Source organism: Antechinus flavipes, chromosome 2 (genome assembly GCF_016432865.1).
Source record: "Antechinus flavipes isolate AdamAnt ecotype Samford, QLD, Australia chromosome 2, AdamAnt_v2, whole genome shotgun sequence".
Lineage (NCBI taxonomy): Eukaryota > Metazoa > Chordata > Mammalia > Dasyuromorphia > Dasyuridae > Antechinus > Antechinus flavipes.
In genome coordinates, this window is record NC_067399.1 from 147,879,323 (window position 1) to 147,896,586 (window position 17,264).

At 37.4% G+C, this 17,264-nt stretch overlaps 1 protein-coding gene across 1 annotated transcript in view; it reads right to left on the bottom strand.

The window, feature by feature from the left end:
* Positions 1–466: 466 nt before the first annotated feature.
* Positions 467–17,264, bottom strand: part of ZNF892 (zinc finger protein 892) — a 34,014-nt gene continuing 17,216 nt past the window's right edge. The window contains exons 4-6 of the mRNA XM_051975781.1: positions 16,342–16,468; positions 15,839–15,934; positions 467–12,843 (exon numbers count right to left, since the gene is read on the bottom strand). Coding sequence (XP_051831741.1) covers positions 11,549–12,843; positions 15,839–15,934; positions 16,342–16,468 — 1,518 coding nt within the window. The 3' untranslated portion in view covers positions 467–11,548. The remainder of the gene's footprint in view (positions 12,844–15,838; positions 15,935–16,341; positions 16,469–17,264) is intronic.

Here is a 17,264-nt window from a genome sequence, read left to right on the forward strand (position 1 = left end):
ACTGTCACGGAAAACAAAAATATCCCACTGTCCATTCCCCAACCAGAATCCTGCCTCATCTTTATCAAACCCAGTGGAACAAAGCAGATTCATTGATACTCCCATCAGGTTAGGATTCATCACCTGAGACCTCATTCCAGGCCTGGGACAAAAGTGGAAGGCCAGTACAATACTTCCATCTCACACAGGTGAAACCCAGTCCAGACACTACATGATCAGGATGACCTAGAAACCTCATTTTCCTGAATGTGGGCACTAGTCATCAGTGAAATGCTCAAAGACAAGAAAAGTCACAGAAACAGCTTTCTAGGCAACCTAAGCTTCAGAGGGAGAAAACAGTCTCTGAAGTAAGGAAAGAAGATGTTTTAATTAAACGATCTGCTTCAATCAGTGCTTATTATATGCCAGGTAGTTTACAATTATTATCTTATTTGATCCTCACAACAGCACTGGACGGTAAGTGCTATTATCTTTTTTTAAAAAATAAAGCTTTTTATTTTCAAAACATATGCATGAATAATTTGACAACATTGATCCTTGCATAGCCTTGTGTTTCAGATTTCTCTTCCTTCCCCCCACCTCCTCCCCAGATGGCAAGCAATTCAATATATGTTAAACAAGTAAAAATATATGTTAAATCCAATGTGTATAAACATATTTATACAATTCTCTTGCTGCACAAGAGAAATCAGATCCAAAAAAGAAGTAAATAAATAAGAAAGCAAATGCAAGCAAACAACAAGAAGAGTGAGAATGTTATGTTGTAATCTATACTCAGTTCCCACAGTCCTCTCTCTGGGTGTAGATGGCTCTCTTCATCACAAGATCATTGGAACTGGCCTCAGTCATCTCATTGTTGGAAAGAGTCACGTTCATCAGAATTGATTGTCGCATAATATTGATGTTGGTCATGTACAATAATCTCCTGGTTCTGCTCGCAGATACTATTATCATCTCCATTTTTCAGAAGAGGAAGCTGAGACAAACAGAGGTTAAGCCTCAGAGTTTCAGTTGCAAGTCATCTGTATATATGATTATAAGAACTTCTCTCCAGACTTACATAAACTGATGCAGAGTAAAGTAAGTAGAACAAGGAGAACACTAAACACAGTAACAGCAATATTGTATGATGACCAACTGTGAATGATTAGCTATTCTCAACAACGCAATATTCCAAGGCAATCCCCAAAGGACTCATGATAAAAAAAAAAATGCTATTCATCTCCAGAGAAAGATTTGATGGCAAATGAATACAGACCAAAGCATGCTATTTTGTGCTTGCTTGCTTTCCTTTTTTTATACTTTGAGTTTTCTTCCACAAAATGATTAACATAGAAATATGTTTTACATGATTGCACATGTATAATCTGTATCAGATTGCTTACTGTTTCTGGGAAGGAGCAGAGGAAGAAAAGGGTAGAATTTGGAACTTAAAATTTTTTTAAAGAATATTAAAATTTGTTTCACATGTAATTTAAAAAATAAAATGTTTAAAAAGAACTTCTATTCATACAAAATATTCAATTTTTCCATCCCATCCAAACTTTTCACCAGAATTTGCTGATCAAAATCAGTTTTAAAAAAGCAACCCAATCATTCAACTGACCATTAACGAATAACGTTTGATTAAAACATTAAATTAGGACTCAGCATAGAATTTGGGCAAGGGAGGAGGGTAAAAGATTTTCCTGTGTATAACAAGTTCTGGGCTAATTATCTCAACTTCCCTTCAGACTTGCATGCCATGCCCCAGAAGGCTGGGACTATTTCTCCCAAGGGCTCTGGAGATAACTGAGAAGTTACCATCACTGATGAGCCATGCAGGACAACTTCTCACTATCATAGGAAAACAAATATAAGCTCTGACTTCTGGCCAGTTAACATCTTTCCAAGGCCAATTAAGCAAGTAACATTAATTGGCTTTTACAAAGGGATAGACTGTGAAGGTAAAGAGAGAGCCAAAGTAGAACATTCTCTTGAAGTGGGAGTCATACTCTCCCCTCTACACACTCATTCAGTCCCTATGAAAAACAAACTCAAAATGTGATGACAAAATACAAAATAAATCCACTATTCCATAAAGAGGGTGGGGGTTGCTTTGGGAGTCCCTTTCTCTCTTTGAGGAGATCCAACCAGATTTAGCCTGGTTCCTTGCGGGTCAAGTCTATTGTTCCCCAGGATTGTTGTATATATTCACAAAATCTGTAGGATATCAGATGGCTTCAGTAGATCTTATAATCTTGCAAGTTGCCTGGGTGCTCCCCTTGATGGATCCCCCACTCTCAGTGCTTTTACCTTAAGGCATTCATTCTCCTAAATTCAGAGAAGAAGAAAGTTATCAGGAACAAAAACACCAGAGGTTTTCATGGACACATGAAGTTGGGTGTGAAGGCAAAGCATCTGAAGGGGATGCTCTTCCCCCAGCCCATAGACTTACAACAATTTTCCTCTTCAAAAACCATTAGGGAAGAGAGGGAGTTTGCTTGAATCATTTGCATTCACACTCTATTCTGACCAAGCAGAAGATCTGACAGGGAAAAGTTAGAAGATACCTACGAATGCTCTGAAATCAGGGGAAGTATCTTTCCATTACTCTCACTGTATTCCATATGGATTAGAATCTAGTCTAGACAGACCCTGATGTTGGGAAAGATGGAAGACAAAAGGAAGAGGGAATGGCAGAGATAATGTCATGAAAACAGTGAACGTGAACTTGAACAGACTTAGAAAGATAGTGGAGGACAGAAGGACCTGAGCATGCTATGGTCCATGGGGTCACAAAGAGTTGGTTATAACTGAAATGAGCCAATGACAATAAATGAAGAATGAATCCAGATTTCATGGTCCCAAATCCAATATTCATTCCCTCCACCAAGCCGCAACTCCATATGTGCCACATATGGCGCAAGGATGTATATGTTTGTATATATTGTCAACACCTCTTATTCATGCAATTTCATGTGGCTTTATTTTTAAACCTTTTGAAATAGAAAAGAATTACATTAAAAATAATGGTGCCATCCTCCCCACCATGAGTGGGCATGCAACAAACTGAAGTATCTCAGATAACCATCGATCATCATCTCACTTTTCACATTAAGGTTTATTTTACACATATAATGTAATGATCAGTCTGTGTAACCTCATTATGGACCCAAGGTAATATAAGAAAAGTAACTAAGAGGAGACATTTAGCAGTCACCCTCTGTTCTCTGTCTAGGAAGGGGTAGTCATGCCCTTAATTTTTTCCAAGACAAGTTGGTCTAGCCGATTACTCCTGCTCCCTCAGCTTCAGCCCGGCCTCTATTTCCCACCCACATTTGATACCACTTACTTCTAGCTCAAATTCTCCTTTCTAGAAGGGCACTGTTGGAGTTCACCTCCCTCTGAGGCCCTAGAAAAGGCGGAGATTAAGGTCAAGAAAAACCAGCATCCTTGCAGGGAATCCCCTACGGCAGCTTTTCCTCTAATTGTACAGCTGGGGTACCCTACCCATAGGCTCACAATTAGAGCTAGCCAGGGTGCCTTCATCTCCGGCACCAGAATATGTGGGAGAAGGGCTTCCTTACCTAACCAGCAAAACACCACAGCCTGACCTGCCTGCTCGCTCACTCACCCTTTCTCTGCCTCGCTCACCTTGCCACCAAAAGCAGCTGTTCCTCCTTACCAGGTGCTGCCATCCCCGCTGGCCCTTCCCACAAGAGACAGTCAGGCGAAAAGTCTAAAGGTGGCAGCAGGGTGGCGAGAGGAGGACCAGCTTCTGGGCCCGTGAGCCAGCGATTGCTGAGGAGCAGTTAACCTCAGAGAGGATTCCAGGAGACGGAACATCTTTGGAAAGGAGTTAAGTTTCAGTTGTCTAGGTATCTGCAGTTCAGCTTCCATCATCCCCAGTAAGTTCCATGCCTGATTCAGTCTTCTCCACTCCCCCATTGATCCCTTTAATTATTGTGGCTCCCCAGTTCCCCAACATTCATGATGTCTTGTCTCACCCATCAGTCATGCACAGGAGTGACCATATGCTTCTCCCCCCCCCCGCCCCTGTCCCAACACACACAACTACATTGAACTTGCCTCAGGAGCCAGAGTTTCTAGTTCGTCCAAGACCTCACAGGGCCTCCCACATGTAGGGGATAATGGAGGGCTACATTTTGGGGCATCCCATTCTTAGTCTTAGCACCATGCCATGCTTCATGAATTATCTACACCTCCAGGGCCATTTGGATAAAGGGAAAGAACATTAGTTCCACCATTCCTTCTCTTACTCTGGGGCAGCCCATTACGACACTACTCAGGAAGCATCAAGAGACAGACCCCCTCCCTGCAGCCTTTCAGAGATAGGCTGGTCATATTTGGCTTCTTCTCCAAAAGGAAAGGTTGTGGGAAAATATCATCAGAAACAGTCTTAGTAATCGATGAATCCAGAGATATAGTCATTGGGTACCACAAGTATTGTGCCATCTGTTTGCATTCTTATCTGGCTTCTGATGACTCACTCCTTCCCTCCTCTTCTGGCTCTGCTCTGATTCTTACAGTTTCTCCATTCCCCAGCAGCCTTTTTACCCTAGAAAGTGCCTCTTCTCCTGAGATCTTTTCACCCTGAAAAAACCTCCATCCTGCAACTTCATCCTCTGATCAGGGCTCTCCTTTCTAAAGATGCATCCAGACCAGCTTCGTGCTCACTCCACCCCTGACGCTCCAGATTTCTCCATGTACCTAAGCAGGTACCTTCTCCCTCCCAACCATCCAATCTTCACTTTTCAGCTCCCTTTGCCTTCCCTATTAGAATTTAAGGTCTTGGGGACAAACTCTTTCTTTTTGTCTGTATTTGTATGCTCACCACTTACTACAGGATGTTCTAGTACAGTTTCATGAATACTTGTTGGCTTGGCTTCTGATCTTTGGTCATAGGTGTATGGAGGTTTCCTAACTCATGTTTGGTGCATTAGTAAACTTAGTATACAAGTAGCTTATTTATTCTGAACATTAGGTTCAAGGTAGGGCCCGACCAGCTAAATATTGGTTGAATGACACATTTTCTCCCCTTTTTCCACCCCCAACTCCCACAAATAATTAGGACATAATACTGGGAGTCAAATGGCTACAGAACAAACATCGCTTTGCTATATCTTTTGATCTTTATATTGATAAATTCACCTAAAGAGAAGGAAGAGAATTTTGAGCTAAAAATGACATCTTTCTCCCCTGAATTCTTATTCTTTGAACTAGCAAAGCTGCCCACTTTTCACAGATGAATTTGACTAATCCGAAGTTGAGACCAAAGATCATCTTAAAATTTCACAATATTTAGAACTAAAAAAAGACCTTAAAATTCACCCACCAGACCCTCAGGAAACTGAAGTTCAAAGTAGTTAGATAGTTCAAAGGTCTCAAAGCCAATAAAGCAGCAGAAGTCCTCAAAGTTACCAGGAATAGGTCAGCTAAATATGGATGGATGGATTTAGCCCTTGTCAGAAATAAAAGCCCATTATTAACCTATTCAGCTTCATATTTGTAAAAGAACATTAAATCTGTGTGGCATAGGAAAACCTTCTTTCTTCAGGAATAGACAATGCAGGTCCATTTCAACTTTGTGGACTATATCCTTTTCCCTCCAAAAAGGCTATCCCTGGCTATCTCTAAGAGTATTCATATAATCTCATTCCCAGCCTCCAGGGACCCATGAAGGAATCCATTATGTATTTACTTTAGTTCTTACCTGATCCCACTTATAATGTAGAGATGAACACTGTCAAGGCAGTCACAGAGATAGCAGAAAGTTCTCCAGGCTTGTACACTGCTCCAAATAGCTAAGTCATTCACAGTCGATTATTGAACAGTAACACTATTGCTGGTACAATGGTTTTCTTGGTTCTGTAACTTCTCTTTGTATCAGTTCATACAAGTCTTCCCAGATTTTCATGAAACCATTCTGCTTGTCATTTATGCCACAACAGTATCCCAACCATATATCACAATTTGTTCAGTCTTTTCCTAAAGTATGAGCATCCCCTCAATCTCCATTTTTGCTACCACTAAAAAACCTGCTATCAATATTTTTGTATATAGCTCTTTTCCTTTTTCTTGATCTTTTTAGAATACAAACCCAGTAGTAGTATTTCTAGGTCAAAGGATATGCAGTTTTACAGCCCCATGGGCACAATTCCAAACTGTTCTCCAAAATGGTTAAATCACTTCATAATTCTACCAACAGTAATGAATTAGTGCTCCAAATCTTCCATACTCTTCCCAACATGTCATTTTCCTTTTTTGTCATGCTAATCAATCTGAGAGGTGTGAGGTAGTAACCCAGTTTTTTGAATTTGCATTTCTCTAAATATTAACGATTTAGAGCAATTTTCATATGACTACAGACAACTTTGATTTCTTCAGAAAAATGTCTTTGACCATTCATTGAAAAATAATTCGTATTTTTGTAAATTTAGCCCAATTCCCTATGTAGTTGAGAAATAATATCTTTATCAGAAAAACTTACTACAAAAAAATTTTTCCCAGTTTCCTGCTTCCCAATCTTGGCTACATTGGTTTTGTTTATGCAAAACTTAAAATTTCATGTAATCAGACTTCTTCCCCTATCCATAGATCAGACAGGTAACATATTTCATGCTCCATTAATTTGCTTGTAATATCAAACATTGATACGTAAATCACATATCCATTTTGGCCTATCCATGAACAAGTAATATTTTTCCAAGTTATATCTTTATATAGTATGAAAAGCAAAATGTATAAAGTGTAAAAAACTGTGTTTATAGTTCCTGCATTTATCTTAGCAGGTAGACTCCCAAGTATTTTAAATTGTCTACAAGTTACTTTAAATGGAAATTATCTCTTCCTGCTAAGTTTTATTGGTATAGAAATGCTAATGATTAATGTGGATTTATTTTATCTTATAACTGTTGAAGTTGTTCACTGTTTCAATTTGTTTTTTAGTTGAATCCCTAAGGATTCTCTAAGTATATCATATCATCTGCAAAGAAAGTTGTTTTCTCATTGCTTATTCTAATTCCTTCGTTTTTCCCCTTCTCTCATTGCTACAGCTAGTATTTCTAGTATACTATTGAATAAAAGTGGTGATAATGGACATCCTTTGCTCACCCCTGATCTTACTGGGAAAGACTCTTAGTCCCAGGATAGATGTTTGGTCTTGGTTTTAGATAGATATTACTATTTTTAGAAAGGTTTGATTGATTCCCAAACTTTCTAATGTTTTAATAGAACTAAGTGCTGTATTTTGACAAAAGCCTTTTCTGTACTGATATAATCATTTTTGCTGGTTTTGTTACTGAAATGGTCAAGTGTGCAGATAATTTTCCTAATATTGAACCAGCCCTGCATTCCTTGTATTAATCCCACCTAGTTGTAGTATATGATCTTTGTGATATATTGCTGTAATCTCCTTGGTGATATTTTATTTTAAAAATTTGAAACATCATTTACTAGGGTAATTGGTCTATAGTTTTCCTTCTCCATTTTTGTTCTTCATGGCTTAAGTATATGTATCATAAAAAGAAATATGGGGGCAACTGGTGGCACCGTGGATAGAGCACCAGCCCTGAAGTCAGGAGGATCTGAGTTCAAATCTGGTCTCAGACACTTTAACAGTTCCTAGCTGAGTGACCCTGGATAAGTCATTTAACCCCCGATTACCTCAGGTGGGAAAAAAAGATGAAAAAGAACTATGATATAACTTCTTTGCCTGTATTTCCAAATAATTTATATAGTACTGAAATTAATTTCTTTAAATGTTTGGGAGAATTCATTCATGGACCCATCTGGTACTAGGGACTTTTTCTTAGTTTATTGATGACTTTTTAAATTTTTTTTTCAAAAGAGAGTCATTTAAATAGTATATATCTTGTGTTAATCTGGACAATTTATATTTGCATAAATATCCATTTCACTTAAATTATCAGAATAACTTGCACAAAGTCTTAAGGTAGATAAAACAAAAGTCAAGATTTAAACCAAAGTCCTTTCTATGTCCTGCACTAGATAAAAGACCCAGAAGATCTTTCCCAACAGAAAGGAATTCAAATTTATTGTAATTTACATTTTTCATCATTTTCTATGGGGACAAAAACAACTGACATTTCCTACCCTTTGAGAAAGTTTCCAATTTTTGGCTAGCTTTCATCTCAGGTCTATAAAATGCCCTGAAGTATATATAGTCAAAATACCTTTTTCTCAAGTAGGGCACAGACCAGCCTGTGTCAGAATAGCATGTGCTTCTCATTTTTCTATCTACTTGGAAACATTCCCTCAGATTCCATGAAGATTGCCACTAGATGGTGCCCTGTTCATTTTGGTTGTGATATCCACTCCAATTTTTTTTAAACATTGTTTACCCAAGTACATATAATAATGTGACGGGCAATTACAATCACTTTTTTATGAAGGATTTTAAGAAATAATTATAAAAGAATAGATCACCAAACCTAACTCTATATGCATCTGGGATTTCATCTCCACTTGTCCTACCTCTAATTTGTTTTACTCAAATTTAGAATTAAATTTTGATAGTTTTTTAGGTTATAAATCCCCTGAGTTTGTAGCCCTACCAAGTTCCAGACCTTATCTCTGATCTACAAGCCAAAGTTTGTTCCTAGTACTTAGTCTTAATGAATTGATGTTATTTTATGCCACATTGGGACATGCAAAATTTCTTGGGGCCTTTATAAACCATGTGTCCATTCTTAAATTAATAAAGAGAGAAGCTGGCACTTTTCCAGAATCTGAGTTCCCTACTTATATTTCTGTCCTAATCGGGAAGTAGAGGTCTTCAAACAGAAGAAAAATTTCATTTTAACTACTGCACAACTTCCACGTTTTCCTTTTTGTGAATAGTTGTTTTAAAGGCAGGCTCGCTCCTTCCTTTCTGCCACTTCTCTTCTGCAACCTGGAGGTTATCAGCCAATAACCAAATATTGATGGTTTATTTTCTAAACCCTGAATTTAGAAAACCATTAGCTTTTAATCCAGTTAATCTTGCTGGCTTATTTAAATCTAATTTAAAGCTTCAGAACTTTGGTAGGCTTAACCTTCTTCTCTAAGCCTCTTTCCTCACTTGTGAAATATTTTAAAGATCCAATGAGAGAATCTGTAAAACATTTTGAGAACCATAAACACCTGTAAAAGTTTCAACTATTGTTTTCACAATATAAAAAAATAGGACTCAATGATCTTTAAAAACCCTTCCAACTATTACCAAACTTTTCACATTGTTTTAAATATAGCAGATTAAAAATATATACCGTATATACTCGAGTATAAGCCGAGTTATTGGGCAGAAAATCCCCTCCTCGGTTTATACTCGAGTCACTAGATAAAACATGTGTAAATATCCCTTTGAATGCCCCCCTGCTGTGTCGTATACAGCGTGAATGCCGACTGTGATACTACAGGGCTGGCGGTTGCTACGGTGATGCGGCTGTTCCTGTAGTATCACAGTCGGTAACTGGACTGTATACTAATGCTGGCAACCGCTCTACATACGTACCGGCACCCGCTCTCCTCCTCTGCGGGCACCAGTGCACTACCTAAACCTACTGATATAGTAAGTTTTCATATATATATATACATATATATATAGTTGTTTATCGTGGAGAAATATATATATATATTGTTGTTTTCTCCACGATAGTAATTTGTTTTCTTAGGATTGGGCTTGAATCAAACTAGAGGCAATTACCTCTATTACTGTATTATTACTATTGTTTACTTCATTTCAAACTTTTCTTTAACCATATCCCACTCTCAAGATACCATTTCACACTTCCTACTTTATAACTGGATATTATCTTAGAAGCAGTTTGGCACAGGAACAGAACACTAGATGTGGACCAGAAAGACCAAGTTTAAATTCTAATTCAGACATTTATTACATGGGCAAGTTATTTAATATCTGAGCTTCAACTTAATCACATATAAAAAGGGATTAAGAGCATCTACCTCATCAGATTATTGTGAGGATCAAATGTATATAAAAGTGCTTTTTAAACCTTAGAGAATTTTAAGAAAACAAATATTGTTATTTAGGACTTCATATTCCTTTAATTTCCCTTAGTAAAAATTTCTGCTCTGTACACTGGATCAATACATAAGATCTGGGGGTATATAAGGCATCCACTCTGCATATTAGTTAAGAATGAAAAGACCTGTTATTATGACACTGCCTGGCGTGATTTCTGTATTGGACCCGCAGTTAACTATAATCATGGTAAATATTAGTGGCCCAGTAGACTAGCCTTTAAGGTTGGTCCTTTTGCTCTGCCTGGAGAAGTCATGCTCAGCCAAAGATCTGAAGATATGATTACAACTATAAGACAGTTTTCTCTTCAAGAGGAATTCTCTGATGCTCAGGACAGTTATGGATAAAAGTTATTCCCCCAACCAAAATGCAAACTCTTTGAGTATAATAAAATGGGATAGCCTGACCATATAGAGATGATGCCCTCTGTCGCCATGGCCTTATTTTTTCTTCTATCATCCAGGGGGGTTAAAAGGAAGAAGAAAAAGTCCTACCCTATAGTTAATTGTCTTTCTCTATTTTCCTTTCTCTGAGAGTACTTTTTTTCCCTTTCCACTGTAGCCCAGCACATAAGAAGTTCAAACACACAAAAAATTACATCAAATTCTGCAATACAACCCTGTACAGCTGAGGTAAATCACAAAGACATTCTCAAGCTACTCATCTAGGAAGCATTTAAATTATCAAAAAGTCCTTATTCTTCATTCCCTTGCTTTCTACTCTGCAAGTCTTGCTATTGATCTCCAAGCTTTAGGGTTATAGTTCTTTTATTAATCTATCCTGATTCTTAATTATAGGCCCAGGTTGCATTCTTAAAATTTCCCTAAATTGCCAGGGCAGGGTCCTTTAGACTGGCCATTGGTCTAGCACACTTTGGCTTCCAAGTGAAACTTACTATTGTGGAAACCAAAGGCCTCACCAATATAAGCAATGCTCTGGATACTCTGCACAAAATTCTTTGACAATCCTTATTTTGGTTATAGGTATTCACCTGAAATCTCCCTATATCAATAAATACTTCTTGAATTTATCCACTCCTACTCTTTTTGCTTTTTTTCCTCATACCTTTGCTTTTAAATGCTTTTAATGTTTTCTGGATAGCACTTTCTCCAAAGCTTGCATTCTTTCACCTCCAGTTTTTCTAAAGTATTCCATTTCCTTGCTTAGAAAGACTTACTCCTTTGAAGGTCACCCCACTCCCTTTCGCAGAGATTCAATAGTTCACATCACATTACTGGTATAGAGACAAGCCTGACTTTGCCAAAGAAGTCCCTCACTGTCATTTACTAAAACATTTTAAAATACGCAAGACTCCACATTTATATTCAACACACCCACATCAGGATCCCATATAGTACTACACATCAATCATAATAATTTTTTGGTGTGAATGGTCTTTTTGTAACAGCATCTTACAGTATCCACAGCACTTTTAAACATAGTGCTAGACACATAGTAAACCCTCAAACATTTGCTGAATTCACTGCATTTGTGGAATCTCTATCCAGTATGAATTCTCTTTTGTTGAGTAAATGCTGAGTGATCATTGAAGACTTTTCCATATTTACTGGCTTTACTGCTAGTGTGAGTTTTTCGATGTTGAGAGAGGGAAGAGCTCTGGCTGAAGGCTTTATCACATTCATTACACTTATAAGGTTTCTCTCCAGTATGAGTTTTCTGATGTTTTGTGAGAGATGAACTCTGACTAAAGGCTTTCCCACATTCCTTGCATTTATAGGGTTTCTCTCCAGTATGAGTTCTTTGATGTCGTATAAGGGCTGAACGGTCACTAAAAGCTTTCTCACAGTCATTACATTTATAAGGTTTTTCTCCAGTATGAGTCCTCTGATGTTGAGTGAGAGCAGAGCAGTAACCAAAGGCTTTCCCACATTCAGTACATTCATAAGGTTTCTCCCCAGTATGAGTCCTCTGATGCTGAATGAGTCCTGAGCGATCACTGAAGGCTTTCCCACATTCATTACATTTATAGGGTTTTTCTCCAGTATGAATTACCTGATGTTGAGTAAGAAATGTGCTTTGACTGAAGGCTTTCCCACACTCATTACATTCGTAGGGTTTCTCTCCAGTATGAATCCTCTGATGTTGAGTAAGGTATGAACTTTGATTAAAGGCTTTCCCACATTCATTACATTCATAGGGTTTCTCTCCAGTGTGAATTATGTGATGTCGAATAAGGGCTGATCGGTGACTGAAGGCTTTTCCACATTCATTGCATTCATAGGGTTTCTCTCCAGTATGAATTCGCTGATGAAGAGTAAGATGTATGCTCTGGCTGAAACCTTTTCCACATTCATTACATATATAGGGTTTTTCTCCAGTATGAATTCTCTGATGGAGGATAAAGGCTGAGCAGTAACTAAAGGCTTTCCCACACTCATTACATTTCCAAGGTTTCTTCCCTGCACAAAGTCTCGGGTCTTTAATCATGTCTGAATTTTGTTTTAAGTTCTCTCCAAGTGTATCACATTTAAGTAGTCTCTCTGTTATTGGAGAGACTTTCTGTGGTGTAACAATGAAAGACCTTAGGCCAAAGTTTCTCCCAAACTCAGTACACTGATAGTTTTTCTGCCCAGTAGTTTTCTTGTGAATAGCTGTATCTTGGCTTAAGTGTTTCTCATAGTTTCCCTGTTGCTCCTCTAACTGACCTTCACATTGCCAGGTTTTTTCCAAGACAGAATCCCTTTTGAGTCTTTCCATTAACACTCCATGTGATGATTCTTCTTCAGAAATATGCTGCTTTGAAACTAATTCTTCAGTTTCAGGTCTATCCCAATCTGAAAGAAATGGAAAATACAAATGTCCCTCATATTCTGTGTTGGAAGGAAATTACTTTATTTAGAGAGTATCTAAATATGTCTTACATTCTTGGGGAAGAACATCAGAGGTTGAAGATGCTGACAAAGGAGAAATGACTGTGTGTCCGAGGGTAGGTGGTGTGGAGAAGCAGCTGTCAATTATTCCCTAGGCCTTTGTAAAGACATAGGACAGTGTTAATGAGGTGTTTTGATTGAGTGTGTCGAAGGAAGAATTAACATTGTACTGACAAGAAATCTGAGTGGCAATGTGATTGTTTGTGCTGATGGTCAAGTGGAAGTATGTAAGTTGACAGGGAACAGGAATAATTTAGAAAAGTTTTTAGTGAATGTTAGAAGAGAAAGTCAATAAATGCTAGGACAAGCAAGGAGCCCCCACCTGTGGTTTCTGAGATTATGTTCAATGACTTGAATCCTACAGCAAAATGCTGTGATGAGAAGTTATCTAGATCTAATCTAATATTTCTCTGAACTTGGAGAAGACATTTTTGTGACCAAATGAAGAAGAGATGGTAAAAGGGGCTATAAGTAAGTAGTGAAAATATAAACAAGATATGAAATTTGGAAAAAAAATTTGAAACTTAAGCACTAGAGTTTAAAATATGAGATTTAACAGTAACTGGAAAGGCAGATTGAGATCAGGATGTGTTTTTTTGGAAATGCCTAAAGTCATCAACCTAATCCAATATAAAGTCCTATTGGAATTACTATTAACAGCCTCCAAAGCTTCAACACTTCTTATCTATCTTGTATTTGACTGACAGACTAATCCTCCTAACACCTTTTTATCTGATTATACTCAAAAACCTTCCAATACATTCAGGATAATGCCAGACTTTAAATTTTGCCTTCTTAGCCTTTGGTACTCTCACCTGACGCTATTTCCTGATATAAACATCACATGATCCCTCCCTCCCAGCAGTATCTGTGCTCTCATCCCAACCTGCCTATTCCCTGCTGACTTTATGACTTTGTTCCTGCCAGTCTCCCTAACAGAAATGCTTTTTTCCACTTTTCTGATCTCTAAGCATCTTTCAGGAACAATTTTCAATTCAACAAACTCTACAAAGTCTTCCCCAACAACACCAGCCCATGTCAATCTCTCCTTTTGATAAATTTCTAAAGTATATATGCACTATTTCTTCGGGCCCAGTGAACATGTACACTTGAATTGTTGCTAAACTGTTTTAAGCATATGGGTCTTATCTCCCTAACCAGTGGTTTTGGAGGACAGGGATTTGCGCCTCCATTACTTATATAATTCCCAAGTACATGGCAAAAATGCTATGCATAAAGCTGACAAAAAAGCAACTGTCAGGTAAGGTGAGGTAAAACTAGGGCTACTAGCTAAAAAAAAAAAAAAAGTTCCAAAGATAAAGTTATTCATATCACTTAGTATCAAATTAATCAATAACTTATTCAAAATCTATATGCCCAGAACTGGAAAGAGAAGTATAAGACATAATTCCTTCTCTCCAGCTTATAGTACAGGTATTAATAGTACAGGTATTAGAATTAGACTATCACAACAAATGTATGTGTATTATAGAAGCAGACTACTGGACAGGAGTCAGAACATCTGACTAATTCCTGTGCGACTACTAACTCACTGTATGATGCTAGAGAAGTATGTGTCTGCCTCAAGTCCTTCCAACTCTAAAATGACATGGTTCTAGCACAATTCTACATAAAACAGTAAGATTACCACTAAGTATATAATCAAGAGAAATATTCTGTAGCACAAACTACAAGTATAATAGGAATTCTGAGAAAGATGAGATTTAGTCTAGAACACATGAGAAAAAGATTTAAAGAACAGGCACTTAATCTGAATCTTTAAAAATAAGAAGATGAACAGAAGAGGAGAAAAGAAGAGGGACTTTTGCTATGGAGGACAGAATAGTTAAAGACTCAGATAATAGATTTTCAAGTCAGATAGCAATGAGGGAAAAAAAGGTGAGTATTTAAGGTAGGAAGCAGGTAAAAACAACAACAATTATAAAAATAGTGTTTACATAGTGCTTAAAGGTTTTGCAAGATACTTTACAAATATTTATCTTCATCACAACGCTGGGAGATAAGGCCTTTATTATCTCTACTTTACAGATGAGAAAACTGAGGCAGATAAAGGTTAAGTGGCTTGCTGAAAATCACACAGCTACTAAATGTCTGAGGCCAGATATAAATTCAGTCTTCCCGAATTCAGGCCAAGCACTCCATCCCTTGCAGCACCATCTAGCTAGGAATAACTTGAAAATTACTACTGAAGACTTTAGATTTTATAAAATAAACAACAAGAAATAGAGATAAATAAGTACCTCTGAGATAGTAAGAGTAAAAGCAGAAGCCCTCCCAGCACACTGGTTAGGCTCTCTATAAAGACTTATGTTAAGACGTGGATAGAATCACATTGGAGAAGGCATCATGATTTGAGAAAATACTACATGATAAAAAGCAGAGTATCAAACAAGTAAGAAAAGCAACAGGGACTATACTACTGATTGAGTTAACATTAGGAAAGTAATATTTACATAGATTAGCATGAACATAGCATAAATACAGAGGGAAATCAGTTAGGAATTATTGCAGCAAACTAAGCCAGGAGTGAGAAGGCTCTGAATTGGACAGAGGAAATTGCCATTTAATGATTTAATTCAATGCAATACCTACAATGTTCCAGGCAGACCTTTCCCTTGAGGGAATGAATAGGAAGAAATGTACATAAATATGTGATAAGTTTAGAAGAAAAGTCCAGGCAAAGTATTATGAGAAGTTTAAGGAAGAAGAAATTGTTCAGCCAAGTATATGAGAACATTCATTACATGTTAATTTTCACTTCTCTACAGACAGGAGAATCCGATTAGAGTTCCTACCAAAATATTTCAAAGCTACAATACCCAGCAATTAGTTGGCTTGTTATTCCCAATGACTTCCCTTACCTATTCCCTACACTCACCTAGGTGGGTATCTTTTGAATCTTCTCTATCCAGTATCCATGGCTCCTTTCCTCGTTCCAATTGGGAGATTACATCAGGCTTAGAAATTGGAAGCCCTGTTCATAATGACAAAAAATTTACGCTGAAGGTAACACAACCACTTAATTTTCAGGAAAAAGAGAACATGATGGAATAATATGGGGTAAATGGCAAGAACTTTCGAATGGTATTTAGTATTCCATTCACAAAAAAGGTGAGGAATTGCTATGCACTTTGAAAGCAATCGTTTCCTTTAGCCTCTCAGTTATAAGGATGGAAGTCTCTCATTACTTCTTCAGATCTATGCAAAGACAAAAATGCTACAACCCAAGGGGTAGCACAATAAATTTCCTATATCTTATTAGAAAACGTAAAATGATTCATGAATCCCAAAGCAAGCCAAAATTCAGCTAAATCCTAAGCCCAGCTGTTATGGAAATAAGGATGCGCAATGAATAAATTCACAAGGGGTAATTGTCCTTACCCAGCAAGACCAGGTTTCTATACCTCTCCAACATTACATCTCTGTACAGGTTTCTTTGAACAGGGTCCAGTTGTTCCCACTCCTCCTGGGTAAATTTTACAGCCAATTCCTTCGATGTCAATGATTTCTGAAAGATCAAATACATTACTGCAGTTGGCAACCAACACCAGAGATGACACAAAGCACAAAATGCTCCTTATCAGAGTTTTACATATGGCAAGTCAAGTCTAAGTGCCTATTTATTACACAATTAGCACTATACAAGACTGTCTGATAGATACAATTATAATATGAGGCATGGTCCCCAACTCTGAAGCACATAATCCTGTTGTGGCTAAACATATACGTGTGGAACAGAGCAACATAACGTAGATAATCAAGTGCCAAATTGTGTGATATAGACAAAAATGCTATAGAGATTCTAAAGACATCTAAATACAATGGTCATGAAAGAAGTCTTTTAGAAAGTGGGATCAGAATTTGGCTGGAAGGTGTTATCAAGAAAGCATGGATGGTTTGAGAAAAGCACAAGTAAATATATTGAGATTTAAGAGTGAGACATGTGATAGAAAAAAAAAAAGAAAATTAATACACCTAAAGTCAGAACTTCATGTTAGAAAAGTTTTTACTATAGTCCGTTTCTTGTTGCCTGTGTAGTCTATAATTTTTTTTTCTTTTATAAACATTTTCCATCTCTAAAAACATCTTTAGGAACAGTCCACACATGTACCAAGAGTTCTGTGATGAAAACAAAGGTACAAGCAAATTTTTGCAGACTGGATCATTAGCTAAATAACTGAAAGGTATGAGAATGAGACCCTACTCTGCTGTTTTACAAAAAAGCATTTGACTCAGTAGAGCAAATACAGTTCCCAACAAAGTATTTCTCATTCACATGTAAAAAAGCATTTAAAATTCCTTGA